Source organism: Oncorhynchus kisutch, linkage group LG17 (assembly GCF_002021735.2).
Source record: "Oncorhynchus kisutch isolate 150728-3 linkage group LG17, Okis_V2, whole genome shotgun sequence".
NCBI classification, from domain to species: Eukaryota; Metazoa; Chordata; class Actinopteri; order Salmoniformes; family Salmonidae; genus Oncorhynchus; species Oncorhynchus kisutch.
The window spans coordinates 6,401,087-6,415,449 of record NC_034190.2 but is presented as its reverse complement, the minus strand read 5'-3'; the positions used below and the strand labels follow the sequence as shown (position 1 = coordinate 6,415,449).

At 45.4% G+C, this 14,363-nt stretch overlaps 1 protein-coding gene across 1 annotated transcript in view; it reads right to left on the bottom strand.

Moving 5' to 3' along the window:
• Window positions 1-14,363, bottom strand: part of LOC116354478 (actin cytoskeleton-regulatory complex protein PAN1-like) — a 109,916-nt gene that overhangs the window by 79,863 nt on the left and 15,690 nt on the right. The window contains exons 2-3 of the mRNA XM_031794946.1: window positions 8,403-8,856; window positions 1,021-1,181 (exon numbers count right to left, since the gene is read on the bottom strand). Of these exons, the coding sequence (XP_031650806.1) occupies window positions 1,021-1,181; window positions 8,403-8,856 (615 nt within the window). The remainder of the gene's footprint in view (window positions 1-1,020; window positions 1,182-8,402; window positions 8,857-14,363) is intronic.

Genomic DNA, 14,363 nt, shown 5'->3' with positions numbered 1-14,363 from the left:
GGAATGGGTTTAATGATACACTTGTTCTACAACACCTTGCTATGAAATTAGCTTGCAACTCGAAGTGTTATCATGTCACGTAAAGACATGTTACCATGGAACTCCGATGTCAACACAATTTTATATATTTAACTGGCAAGTTTTGTCTCATCTCGTATCTCCTTATGTCCACTGTTAGATCTTTCCCAGGGTGACAAATCCCAGAACTAATATCCCTGCAGGTGTAGGTAGGCCAAATGTGTAAATTGCACAAACATGGCCAGTTTGAGCGTAGATACATTTTATCAACAGACAAATCGATGGGTGTGTTCGTGTTACAAGACAAAACCTTTTCTGCTGTAAACAGGCTATCCTATTGATTTCTTTATGAAGGCTGGATGCCTATACTTTACCTAGTAAATTACATTAAGTTATGTGTAGAGGGAACCACAAATAGCACACAGAACACAGGAATCTTATGGTAGAACTTCAGCTGTCCGAGAAGTAACATGGCATTCAGTTATATTTCTTTGGTCTAGTCTATGGCTTTTGTCTGTCTAACCACACTGATATGTACAGCTCTCTGGGTGAGGTTCTGTCTAACCACACTGACATGTACAGCTCTCTGGGTGAGGTTCTGTCTAACCACACTGACATGTACAGCTCTCTGGGTGAGGTTCTGTCTAACCACACTGACATGTACAGCTCTCTGGGTGAGGTTCTGTCTAACCACACTGACATGTACAGCTCTCTGGGTGAGGTTCTGTCTAACCACACTGATATGTACAGCTCTCTCGGTGAGGTTCTGTCTAACCACACTGATATGTACAGCTCTCTGGGTGAGGTTCTGTCTGTCTAACCACACTGATATGTACAGGTCTCTGGGTGAGGTTCTGTCTAACACACAGACATGTACAGCTCTCTGGGTGAGGTTCTGTCTAACCACACTGACATGTACAGCTCTCTGGGTGAGGTTCTGTCTAACCACACTGATATGTACAGCTCTCTGGGTGAGGTTCTGTCTAACACACTGACATGTACAGCTCTCTGGGTGAGGTTGTGGCTTCCTCTGGCCTGGCGTCCTCTGGCCTGGCGTCCTCTGGCCTGGCGTCCTCTGGCCTGGTTTCCTCTGGCCTGGTTTCCTCTGGCCTGGCGTCCTCTGACCTGGCGTCCTCTGACCCGGTTTCCTCTGACCCGGTTTCCTCCAGGAGGAATAAGAGACAAGTGCCATTGCTCAACTTCTGTAGATATTCTACACAAAGTGTTGATAACTATCAAGTGTACCAGTTCCATGTCGAATAAACCATCAGCATCATACTGTAGAAGCAGTGTTCTGCTAATATAAAACAATGTACAACTATTACACTGGTCTTTCATCTTCTATTGTCATTCACAGCTGATACAAATATTGTATTTATCAGCATTGTGTCTGGTGGTACGTGTTAGTTTTTTATTTTACCTTTATTTAACCAGAAAAAAATCTTTTTTTCAATGACGGCCTAGGAACAGTGGGTTAACTGCCTGTTCAGGGGCAGAACGACAGATTTCTACCTTGTCCAGCTCGGGGATTTGAACTTGCAACCTTCCGGTTACTAGTCCAACGCTCTAACCACTAGGCTACCTTGCCGCCCCCCATCCCATGGTATGAGAAAGTTCCCTGGCATGTTTGAAGACTACACATGGTATCTGCTACAACTACGTGGTCTACAGAGAGCAGTTTGTTCGGTGAGTCAAATTCACGTGATTGGTGGGCATTGATGGTCCGAATGACCTGTTGGACTGAGGTATGTTAAAGAACACTGTTGGTACACATCCAACCACTTCGACGATTTTAATTGGCTTATGCAGAACATGTGCCAGAATATAGTCAGTGCCATCCGGTGAGGTTAGCATAGAGCTAACGTCTGCCATGTTATCTGATGGGACAAGCTACAATTTAGCGTTCTGTCGAGTGCAAGTAAAATCGATCATTTTAATTGGCTGATAGAACCTGTTTAAATTTTAACGGTTGCTTATGTTCGAAAATACAGGCTGCAAAAAAATAACATAAATTCATAGAAACACCTTTTTTTTAATACAGCCTTGGGCCTGGCAGCCGGTAACACTAGCCCTCCTGTAGCGTCCAGAGAGGAATATAAAGTCATACAAACACCTTGAGTGTCAGCCTTGGCTGAGGGAGCAGAGGAGACAGATGGGCCCTGGACTGTTAGCCTCTGATAGATGGCCAGATAGGTCTCAGTGGCCGCAAACACAGACACACAGGTGCAAAAGACACACACACACACACACGCAGACACACACACACACGCAGACACACACAAGCAGACACACACACACTTCCTGCTCGGCCTTTGATATATAGCCATATCCATCTCTCTCTCTATAACTGAATAGACAGGCCTGTTCTGGCCCTAGGGCCTCATATCCATCTCTCTCTCTATAACTGAATAGACAGGCCTGTTCTGGCCCTAGGGCCTCATATCCATCTCTCTCTCTATAACTGAATAGACAGGCCTGTTCTGTCCTCAGGGCCTCATATCCATCTCTCTCTCTATAACTGAATAGACAGGCCTGTTCTGTCCTCAGGGCCTCATATCCATCTCTCTCTCTATAACTGAATAGACAGGCCTGTTCTGTCCTCAGGGCCTCATATCCATCTCTCTCTCTATAACTGAATAGACAGGCCTGTTCTGTCCTCAGGGCCTCATATCCATCTCTCTCTCTATAACTGAATAGACAGGCCTGTTCTGTCCTCAGGGCCTCATATCCATCTCTCTCTCTATAACTGAATAGACAGGCCTGTTCTGTCCTCAGGGCCTCATATCCATCTCTCTCTCTATAACTGAATAGACAGGCCTGTTCTGTCCTCAGGGCCTCATATCCATCTCTCTCTCTATAACTGAATAGACAGGCCTGTTCTGTCCTCAGGGCCTCATATCCATCTCTCTCTCTATAACTGAATAGACAGGCCTGTTCTGTCCCCAGGGCCTCATATCCATCTCTCTCTCTATAACTGAATAGACAGGCCTGTTCTGTCCTCAGGGCCTCATATCCATCTCTCTCTCTATAACTGAATAGACAGGCCTGTTCTGTCCTCAGGGCCTCATATCCATCTCTCTCTCTATAACTGAATAGACAGGCCTGTTCTGTCCTCAGGGCCTCATATCCATCTCTCTCTCTATAACTGAATAGACAGGCCTGTTCTGTCCTCAGGGCCTCATATCCATCTCTCTCTCTCTCTATAACTGAATAGACAGGCCTGTTCTGTCCCCAGGGCGTCATATCCATCTCTCTCTCTATAACTGAATAGACAGGCCTGTTCTGGCCCTAGGGCCTCATATCCATCTCTCTCTCTATAACTGAATAGACAGGCCTGTTCTGGCTTCAGGCCTGTGTGCATTTTGTTCGGCATCTTCTACGCTGGCCACAGACTGACTTACTGGCCACAGTGAAGACATCCCAGATATAGAGAGGAGATCAAAATGGCCACCAGGGGTAAGAAAGGGAGGGTGTTGGGAGAGAGAAAGACAGAAAGGGTGTTTAATTTTCTCCCTGGAGAGAGTGATGAGAGATGGATGGGTTAGGGCTAGGAGTTAGATTTAAGTTTAGGGGATAGGTTTACGGGTCAGGGGTTAGGTTTAGGGGTTATGGTTAGGGGTTTAACCCTAACCTGAGCTGAACAGAAGGAGAATTGTGAGAAAGGAATAACTGATGAGCACCTCACCTGATTTGAACTACTTTAACTGACATGGTCTTATTCACATGCTGACAGGAGAAGTGAAGAGAAGAGAAGTGGTGTTATGAAACAGTAGTGTGAAAATGCCGTAACCACGCCTCCTCCTGTCCCATGTGATATGAAACAGTAGTGTGAAAATGCCGTAGCCACGCCCCCTCCTGCCCCATGTGATATGAAACAGTAGTATGAAAATGCCGTAGCCACGCCTCCTCCTGCCCCATGTGATATGAAACAGTCGTGTGAAAATGCCGTAACCACGCCCCCTCCTGCCCCATGTGATATGAAACAGTGTGAAATAGCCGTAACCACGCCCCCTCCTGCCCCATGTGATATGAAACAGTAGTGTGAAATAGCCGTAACCACGCCCCCTCCTGCCCCATGTGATATGAAACAGTAGTGTGAAATAGCCGTAACCACGCCCCCTCCTGCACCATGTGATATGAAACAGTAGTGTGAAATAGCCGTAACCACGCCTCCTCCTGCCCCATGTGATATGGTGATATGAAACAGTAGTGTGAAATAGCCGTAACCACGCCCCCTCCTGCCCTATGTGATATGGTGATATGAAACAGTAGTGTGAAATAGCCGTAACCACGCCCCCTCCTGCTCCATGTGATATGAAACAGTGTGAAATAGCCGTAACCACGCCTCCTCCTGCCCCATGTGATATGAAACAGTAGTGTGAAATAGCCGTAACCACGCCCCCTCCTGCCCCATGTGATATGGTGATATGAAACAGTAGTGTGAAATAGCCGTAACCACGCCTCCTCCTTCCCCATGTGATATGGTGATATGAAACAGTAGTGTGAAATAGCCGTAACCACGCCTCCTCCTGCCCCATGTGATATGGTGATATGAAACAGTAGTGTGAAATAGCTGTAACCACGCCTCCACCTGCTCCATGTGATATGGTGATATGAAACAGTAGTGTGAAATAGCCGTAACCACGCCCCCTCCTGCTCCATGTGATATGAAACAGTGTGAAATAGCCGTAACCACGCCTCCTCCTGCCCCATGTGATATGGTGATATGAAACAGTAGTGTGAAATAGCCGTAACCACGCCCCCTCCTGCCCCATGTGATATGGTGATATGAAACAGTAGTGTGAAATAGCCGTAACCACGCCCCCTCCTGCCCCATGTGATATGAAACAGTGTGAAATAGCCGTAACCACGCCCCCTCCTGCCCCATGTGATATGAAACAGTAGTGTGAAATAGCCGTAACCACGCCCCCTCCTGCCCCATGTGATATGGTGATATGATACAGTGGTAAACTGAGGAGAGCAGGAAAAGAGTGAAGACTAAAGTATTCATGAGATATTCAGACTGGCTTGGTGATTGTCACTCTCCTGTCTGCCCTTTCAACCCCTTCTACCTTCCTGTTTTCTACTTTCTCTTCTTCTGTGTGTCAGCTGATGGGGTGATGGAGATGGGGAGATGCTTGAGTGTGTGTGTCTCTGGTTGTTTACCTCAGACCTGTCACTGTCGTCATGGCGGCAGTCTATCTGGAAGACACACAATCGAAAAACACGGTGTTGCACTCCACCACACTCACACACACCACAGAATGTAAAACAGCCCAGTCCAAGCCCCAGGGACATGTGGATGTGTGAGAGAGAGAGGGAGAGAGAGGGAGAGAGGCATAGAGAGAGGGGCATAGAGAGAGAGGCATAGAGAGAGAGAGAGACATAGAGAGAGAGAGAGAGAGAGAGAGAGAGAGAGAGAGAGAGAGCCAGAGAGACATAGAGACAGAGCGAGAGAGAGAGACATAGAGAGAGAGAGACATAGAGAGAGAGACATAGAGAGAGAGACAGAGAGAGAGAGAAGACAGAGCGAGAGAGAGAGACATAGAGAGAGAGAAGACAGAGCGAGAGAGAGAGACATAGAGAGAGAGAGAGACAGAGCGAGAGAGAGAGACAGAGAGAGAGAGAGAGACATAGAGAGAGAGACAGAGAGAGAGAGAGAGACAGAGAGAGCGAGAGACAGAGAGAGACAGAGAGAGCGAGAGACAGAGAGAGAGAGAGACAGAGAGAGCGAGAGACAGAGAGAGAGAGAGAGACAGAGAGAGCGAGAGAGACAGAGAGAGCGAGAGACAGAGAGAGAGAGAGAGACATAGAGAGAGAGAGAGAGAGAGAGAGACATAGAGAGAGACATAGAGAGAGAGAGAGAGAGAGAGACATAGAGAGAGAGAGACATAGAGAGAGAGAGAGAGAGAGAGAGAGAGAGAGAGAGAGAGAGAGAGAGACAGACAGACAGACAGACAAAGAGAGAAATGATGGTATCCTTAATTAAATTACAAAATATACTGACCACAAATTCTAATTGGCTATAATTAAAAATTTTAACATCATCCTCAGCTCTGGCATCTTCCCCAATATTTGGAGCCAAGGACCGATCACCCCAATCCACAAAAGTGGAGACAAATTTGACCCCAATAACTGCCGTGGGATATGCGTCAACAGTAACCTTGGGAAAATCCTCTACATTAACAAGAATTTAAGCTTTCTGCCAATATCAGATATGTCTATGTCCTGGGAAATGTTCTTGTTACTTACAACCTCATGCTAATCGCATTAGCCTACGTTAGCTCAACTGTCCCGTGGAAGGGACACCGATCCTGAAGACGTTTTAACAGTAGACTTACATGTACACATACGTACATATATAAAACAATGTACTGAGCAAATGTCAAATTGGCTTTTTACAACAACAAAAAAAACATACGACAGACCACGTAATCACCTTGCACACCCTAATTGCCAAAACAAACAAACCAAAACAAAGGCAAAGTTTTCTCACCGTTGTTGATTTCAAAAAAAGCTTTTATTCAATTTGGCATGGAAACAGTGTGTGATTAAAATTTGACCCGCTAATGATCAAAATCCAGAAAAGAGCCGTTAAATTCTATAACCACCTGAAAGGAAGCGATTCCCAAACCTTCCATAACAAAGCCATCACCTACAGAGAGATGAACCTGGAGAAGAGTCCCCTAAGCAAGCTGGTCCTGGGGCTCTGTTCACAAACACAAACACACCCTACAGAGCCCCAGGACAGAAGCACAATTAGACCCAACCAAATCATACCTACAGAGAGATGAACCTGGAGAAGAAAAACAAACCTTCACTGTTGAAGTCCTTGGGCTGTATTCACAAACAGCAACACAATTAATAAGAATAACAACTAAAATAATAACCCAACATGACAAATTGGAAAGAATTAACAAAAGAACACAGCAAACTATAATTCTATTTTAAACAGACAGTGGCAGAATATTTGACATATGAATATTTGATATTTGTGACTGACCCAAAATGAAGGAAAGCTTTAACAATGTGCCGAGTCAGTGAGCATAGCCTTGCTATTGAGAGGCATAGCAGCCTGAAGGAAGGAAAGCTTTGACTATGTACAGCCTTGCTATTGAGAAAGGCTGCCTAAGGAAGACCTGGCTCCCAAGAGAAGACAGGCTATGTGCTCACTGCCCACAAAATGAGGTGGAAACTGAGCTGCACTTCCTAACAAACGTATGACCATATTAGATATTTCCCTCAGATTACACAGTCCCACAAAGAATTCGAAAACAAATCCAATTTTGATGAACTCCCATATCTACTGGGTGAAATACCACAGTGTGACATCACAGCAGCAAGATTTGTGACCTGTTGCCACGAGAAAAGGGCAACCAGTGAAGAACACACACCATTGTAAATACAACCCATATTTATGCTTATTTATTTTATCTTGTGTCCTTTACCATTTGTACATTAAAACACTGTATGTATATAATATGACATTTGTAATGTCTTTACTGTTTTGAAACTTCTGTATATGTAATATTTACTGTTAATTTGTATTGTTTATTTTACTTTATATATTCACTTTATATATTATCTACCTCACTTGCTTTGGCAATGTTAACACATGTTTTCCCATGCCAATAAAGCCCTTGAATTGAATTGAATTGACAGAGAGACAAAGAGACAGAGAGACAGAGACAGAGCTGGGGAGCAAGAGAGAGAGAGAGAGAGAGCTGGGGAGAGAAAGAGAGAGAGCTGGGGAGCGAGAGAGAGAGCTGGGGAGCGAGAGAGAGAGAGAGAGAGACAGAGACAGAGACAGAGAGAGAGAGAGCTGGGGAGCGAGAGAGAGAGAGAGCTGGGGAGCGAGAGAGAGAGAGAGCTGGGGAGCGAGCTGGGGAGCGAGCGAGGGAGCGAGCGAGAGAGCGAGAGAGAGAGCTGGGGAGCGAGCGAGGGAGCGAGCGAGAGAGCGAGAGAGAGAGCTGGGGAGCGAGCGAGAGTGAGAGAGCCAGAGAGACAGAGAGACAGAGAGAGAGAGACAGAGACAGAGAGAGAGAGAGAGACAGAGAGAGAGAGAGACAGAGAGAGACCAACAAAATTGGCTGAAAATCAATAAGATTTCCACTCCTCTCCGCTTCTTTCCTCTGCCCTCCCCTCTTCTCTCTATCTCAACCTCTCTCCAGAGTACCAGCCCACAGTAAGGCAGGCCAGGCCTAGTTATCATAATGATACATAGGAGAGCCATCATCCATACAGGAGGATAAACTACAGCGAGTGTATGGACCATTAGTCCCAGTCATGCCTGGTGTTGCACGTCACATAGAGGGACTGTCATTAGGACTCAGATTAGCCTAGCTAGCGTTAGGCCTGCAGACACTGGCGTTAGGCCTAGATACACTGGCGTTAGGCCTGCAGACACTGGCGTTAGGCCTGGAGACACTGGCTTTAGGCCTGGAGACACTGGCTTTAGGCCTGGAGACACTGGCTTTAGGCCTGGAGACACTGGCTTTAGGCCTGGAGACACTGGCTTTAGGCCTGAAGACACTGGCGTTAGGCTTGGAGACACTGGCGTTAGGCCTGGAGACACTGGCTTTAGGCCTAGAGACACTGGCTTTAGGACTGAAGACACTGGCGTTAGGCCTGAAGACACTGGCGTTAGGCTTGGAGACACTGGCGTTAGGCCTGGAGACACTAGCGTTAGGCCTGGAGACACTAGCGTTAGGCCTGGAGACACTAGCGTTAGGCCTGAAGACACTAGCGTTAGGCCTGGAGACACTAGCGTTAGGCCTGGAGACACTAGCGTTAGGCCTGGAGACACTAGCTTTAGGCCTGGAGACACTGGCGTAAGGCCTGGAGACACTAGCGATAGGTCTGGAGACAACTACTGGAGCTCTTCTCTCTTATTCTCTCTGTATTTTGTTTCTCTCTCTATGTTGGTCTCGTTCTGTCTGTCTCGCTCTGTCTGTCTCTCAACCAGCTTCATCTGGAATTCTTTTCCAACAGTCTTGTAGGAGTTCCCACATAAGCTGAGCACTTGTTGGCACCTAGGTATTTATAGTTGTCCACATATTCTAGGTCGGAACCGTCCAGGGTGGTGATGCTAGTCGAGCGGGCGGGTGCGGGCAGCGAACGGTTGAAAAGCATGCATTTGGTTTTACTAGCGTTTAAGAGCAGTTGGAGGCCAAGGAAGGAGTGTTGTATGGCATTGAAGCTCATTTGGAGGTTAGTTAGCACAGTGTCCAAGGAAAGGCCAGAAGTATACAAAATGGTGTCGTCTGCGTAGAGGTGGATCAGGGAATCGCCCGCAGCAATGGCGACATCATTGATATATACAGAGAAAAGAGTTCGGCCCGAGAATTGAACCCTGTGGCACCCCCATAGAGACTGCCAGAGGTCCGGACAACATGCCCTCCGATTTGACACACTGAACTCTGTCTGCAAAGTAGTTGGTGAACCTGGCGATGCAGTCGTCAGAAAAACCAAGGCTATTGAGTCTGCCGATAAGAATACGGTGATTGACAGAGTCGAAAGCCTTGGCCAGGTCAATGAAGACGGCTGCACAGTACTGTCTTTTACCGATGGCGGTTATGATATCGTTTAATACCTTGAGCGTGGCTGAAGTGCACCCGTGACCGGCTCGGAAGCCGGATTGCACAGCAGAGAAGGTACGGTGGGATTCGAAATGGTCAGTGATATGTTAATTAACTTGGCTTTCGAAGACTTTAGATAGGCAGGGCAGAATGTATATAGGTCTGTAACAGTTTGGGTCTAGGGTGTCACCCCCTTTGAAGAGGGGGATGACTACGGCAGCTTTCCAATCTTTAGGGATCTCTGACGATACGGAAGAGAGGTTGAACAGGCTGGTAATAGGGGTTGCAACAATGGCGGCGGATAGTTTTAGAAAGAGAGGGTCCAGATTGTCTAGCCCAGCTGATTTGTACTGGTCCAGGTTTTGCAGCTCTTTCAGAACATCTGCTGTCTGGATATGGGTGAAGGAGAAGCTGGGAGGCTTGGGCGAGTAAATGCGGGACGGCTGTTGGGGGGGTGGGGGGGGCAACTGCAGGCGGCAACAGTGAGAGACTTATTTCTGGAGAGGTTCATTTTTTAAATTAGAAGTTCAAACTGTTTGGGTTCAGACCTGGAAAGTATGATAGAACATGGCAGGCTCTCTCTGCAGTATATTGCAACTCCTCCCCCTTTGGCAGTTCTATCTTGACGGAAAATGTTGTAGTTGGGTATATAAATCTCAGAATTGTTGGTGGCCTTCCTAAGCCAGGATTCAGACACGGCAATTACATCAGGGTTGGCGGAGTGTGCTAAAGCAGTGAGTAAAACAAACTTAGGGAGGAGGCTTCTGATGTTGACATGCATGTAACTAAGGTTTTTTTCGATCACAGAAGTCAACAAATGAGGGTGCCTGGGGACAAGCTGGGCCTGCATTTCAGCCCTGCCACAAAAGGACCAGCTGACATCATGTCAGTGATTTTCTCGTTAACACAGGTGTGAGTGTTGACGAGGACAAGGCTGGAGATTACTTTGTCATGCTGATTGAGTTCGAAAAACAGACTGGAAGCTTCAAAAGGAGGGTGGTGCTTGGAATCGTTGTTCTTCCTTTGTCAACCATGGTTACCTGCAAGGAAACACGTGTCGTCATCATTGCTTTGCACAAAAAGGGCTTCACAGGCAAGGATATTTCTGACAGTAAGATTGCACCTAAATCAAACATTTATCGGATCATCAAGAACTTCAAGGAGAGCGGTTCAATTGTTGTGAAGAAGGCTTCAGGGTGTCCAAGAAAGTCCAGCAAGTGCCAGGACTGTCTCCTAAAGTCGATTCAGCTGCGGGATCGGGGCACCACCAGTACAGAGCTTGCTCAGAAATGGCAGCAGGCAGGTGTGAGTGCATCTGCATGAACAGTGAGGCAAAGACTTTTGGAGGATGGCCTGGTGTCAAGAAGGGCAGCAAAGAAGCCACCTCTCTCCAGGAAAAACATCAGGGACAGACTGATATTCTGCAAAAGGTACAGGGATTGGACTGCTGAGGACTTGGATAAAGTCATTTTCTCTGATGAATCTCCTTTCCGATTGTTTGGGGCATCTGGAAAAAAGCTTGTCTGGAGAAGACAAGGTGAGCGTTGAACAGGCTGGTGAGAAATCATTGAAAAGTGAAAGACTAAAGTTACATACATGGGATGCTTTAGTGAATTTCAGAATGTCTGGAATAGAAAAGGCAGAAATAAAACAATTCAATAAACATTCAGTATTTTCAAATGTTATTTGTTCTCAAGACACACATTACAGAACATTCATGAAGAATAACAAGTCAACCAGCACAATGCTAACAATAAATAACGCAGTACATCCTTTTGGATCAGTCCTGACAAGGCTACCATCAGTCCTGTGTCATGCCAACAGTAAAAAATCCTGAGACCATTCATGTATGGGGTTGCTTCTCAGCCAAGGGAGTGGGCTCACTCACAATTTTGCCTAAGAACACAGCCATGAATAAAGAATGGTACCAACACATCCTCCGAGAGCATCTTCCCCCAACTATCCAGGAACAGTTTGGTGACAAACAATGCCTTTTCCAGCATGATGGAGCACCTTGCCATAAGGCAAAAGTGATAACTAAGTGGCTCGGGGAACAAAACATCGATATTTTGGGTCCATGGCCAGGAAACTCCCCAGACCTTAATCCCATTGAGAACTTGTGGTCAATCCTCAAGAGGCGGGTGGACAAATAAAAACTCACCAATTCTGACAAACTCCAAGTATTGATTATGCAAGAATGGGCTGCCATCAATGTGGCCCAGAAGTTAATTGACAGCGTGCCAGCGCAGATTGCAGAGGTATTGAAAAAGAAGGGTCAACACTGCACATATTGTCTCTTTGCATCAACTTCATGTAATTGTCAATAAAAGCCTATGAAACGCTTGTAATTATACTTCAGTATTCCATAGTAACATCTGTCAAAAATATATAAAGACACTGAAGCAGCAAACTTTATGGAAATTAATATTTGTGCCAATCTCAAAACTTTTGGCCACGACTATACTGCACCAGTCTAGCTCCACTTATGTTACAAATGTTTAAACATTCCAAAGAAAATGTCTAACTCCCGCAAACACTGTATGAGGCTACAGTCCTATAGCACTGATCCTGAAAAAATATAGAAATTCCATGGAGATGTCATCTTATCGCCCTGTGTCGTTGCTCCCCATAGAAAATAAGGTGTTGACAAAGATATTGGCAAACCGATTGATAGATATATTTCTGACATCCTGACCAGACAGGTTTTATCCCGGGCCGACGTATACAGTGGCAAGAAAACGCATGTGAACCCTTTCAAATGACCTGGATTTCTGCGTAAATTGGTCATCAAATTTGATCTGATCTTCATCTAAGTCACAACAATAGACAAACACAGTCTGCTTAAACTAATAACTACAAATTAATGTATTTTTCTTGTCTATATTGAAATCATAATTTAAACCTTCACAGTGTAAGTTGTAAAAAGTATGTGAACTCCTAGGCTAATGACTTCTCCAAAAGCTAATTGGGGTCAGGGGTCAGCTAACCTGAAGTCCGATCAATGAGATGATGTTGGTTAGAGCTGCCTTGCCTTTTATAAATAACACTCACAAATTTGAGTTTGCTATTCACAACAAGCATTGCCTGATGTGAAACATGCCTCGAACAAAAGAGATCTCAGAAGACATAAGATTAAGAATTTTTGACTTGCAATTTAGCTGGAAAGGGTTGCAAAAGTATCTATAAAAGCCTTGATGTTAATCGGTCCACGGTATACAAATTGTCTAAATCAAATCAAATCAAATTTATTTATATAGCCCTTCGTACATCAGCTGATATCTCAAAGTGCTGTACAGAAACCCAGCCTAAAACCCCAAACAGCAAGCAATGCAGGTGTAGAAGCACGGAAATGGAAAGATCTGCAGCACTGTTGCTACTCTCCATAGGAGTGGCCGTCCTGCAAACATGTCTGCAAGAGCACAGCGCAGAATGCTCAATGAGGTTAAGAAGAATCCCAGAGTGTCAGCTAAAGACTTACAGAAATCTCTGGAACATGCTAACATCTCTGTTGAAGAGTCTACGATATGTAAAACACTAAACAAGAATGGTATTCATTGGAGGACACCACAGAAGAAGCCACAGCTGTCCAAAAAAAACATTGCTGCACATCTGAAGTTTGCAAAAGTGCACCTGGATATTCCACAGCTCTTCTGGCAAATATTATGTGGACAGATGAAACTAGAGTTGAGTAGTTTGGAAGGAACACACAACACAGTGTGTGGAGAAAAAAAGGCCCAGCACACCAACATCAAAACCTCATCCCAACTGTAAAGTACGGTGGAGGGAGAATCATGGTTTGGGGCTGCTTTGCTGCCTCAGGGCCTGGTCAGCATACTATCATCGACAGAAAAATGAATTCCCAAGTTTATCAAGACGTTTTACAGGAGAATGTTAGGCTATCTGTCCCTCAATTGAAGCTCAACAGAAGTTGGGTGCTGCAACAGGACAACGACCCAAAACACAGAAGTAAATCAACAACAGAATGGCTTCAACAGAAGAAAGGCCTTCTGGAGTGGCCCAGTCAGAGTCCTGACCTCAACCTGATTGAAATGCTGTGGCATGACCTCAAAAGAGCAATTCACACCAGTCATCCCAAGAACATTGTTGAATCGAAACAGTTTTGTAAAGAGGTTTTGTCCAAAATTCCTTCTGACCATTGTGCATTTCTGATCCGCAACTACAGAAAACGTTTGGTTGAGGTTATAGCTGCCGAAGGAGGGTCAACCAGTTATTAAAGCCAAGGGTTCACATACTTTCCCAGCATGCACTGTGCATGTTTACATGGTGTGTTCAATAAAAGATAAGGCAGGGATAACAAGGCAGACATCATTTCAAATAATAATTTATGTAAATACATGGCCTTCCTTACTTTAAAATCTATTATTAGTACTCCCTGCACTTGTTAATCGTCCATCATATGTGGAACATAAGACACTAATGACTCTAATCCAGTCATTTGTAATACTCTTAGGATCTGGAAACAGATGAGGTATTTTCTTAACATACCCACTGTATACATTGACAGTCCAATTTGCCTGAATCATGCTTTCCACCCTGTATTGCGAATCACGAATCCCGACGAAGATGGTTCCTCTTCCTGTTCGGGCGGCGCTCGGCGGTCGTCGGCGCCGGCCTACTAGCTGCCACCGATCCCCTTTTCTGTTTCAGTTAGTTTTGTCTGATTTAGTTTCACCTGTTTCTTGTTTGGGTTTTGATTTGGGCTATTTAAACCAGGTATGCCCTGCTTTTGTGCGGGCTTGTTTTTCT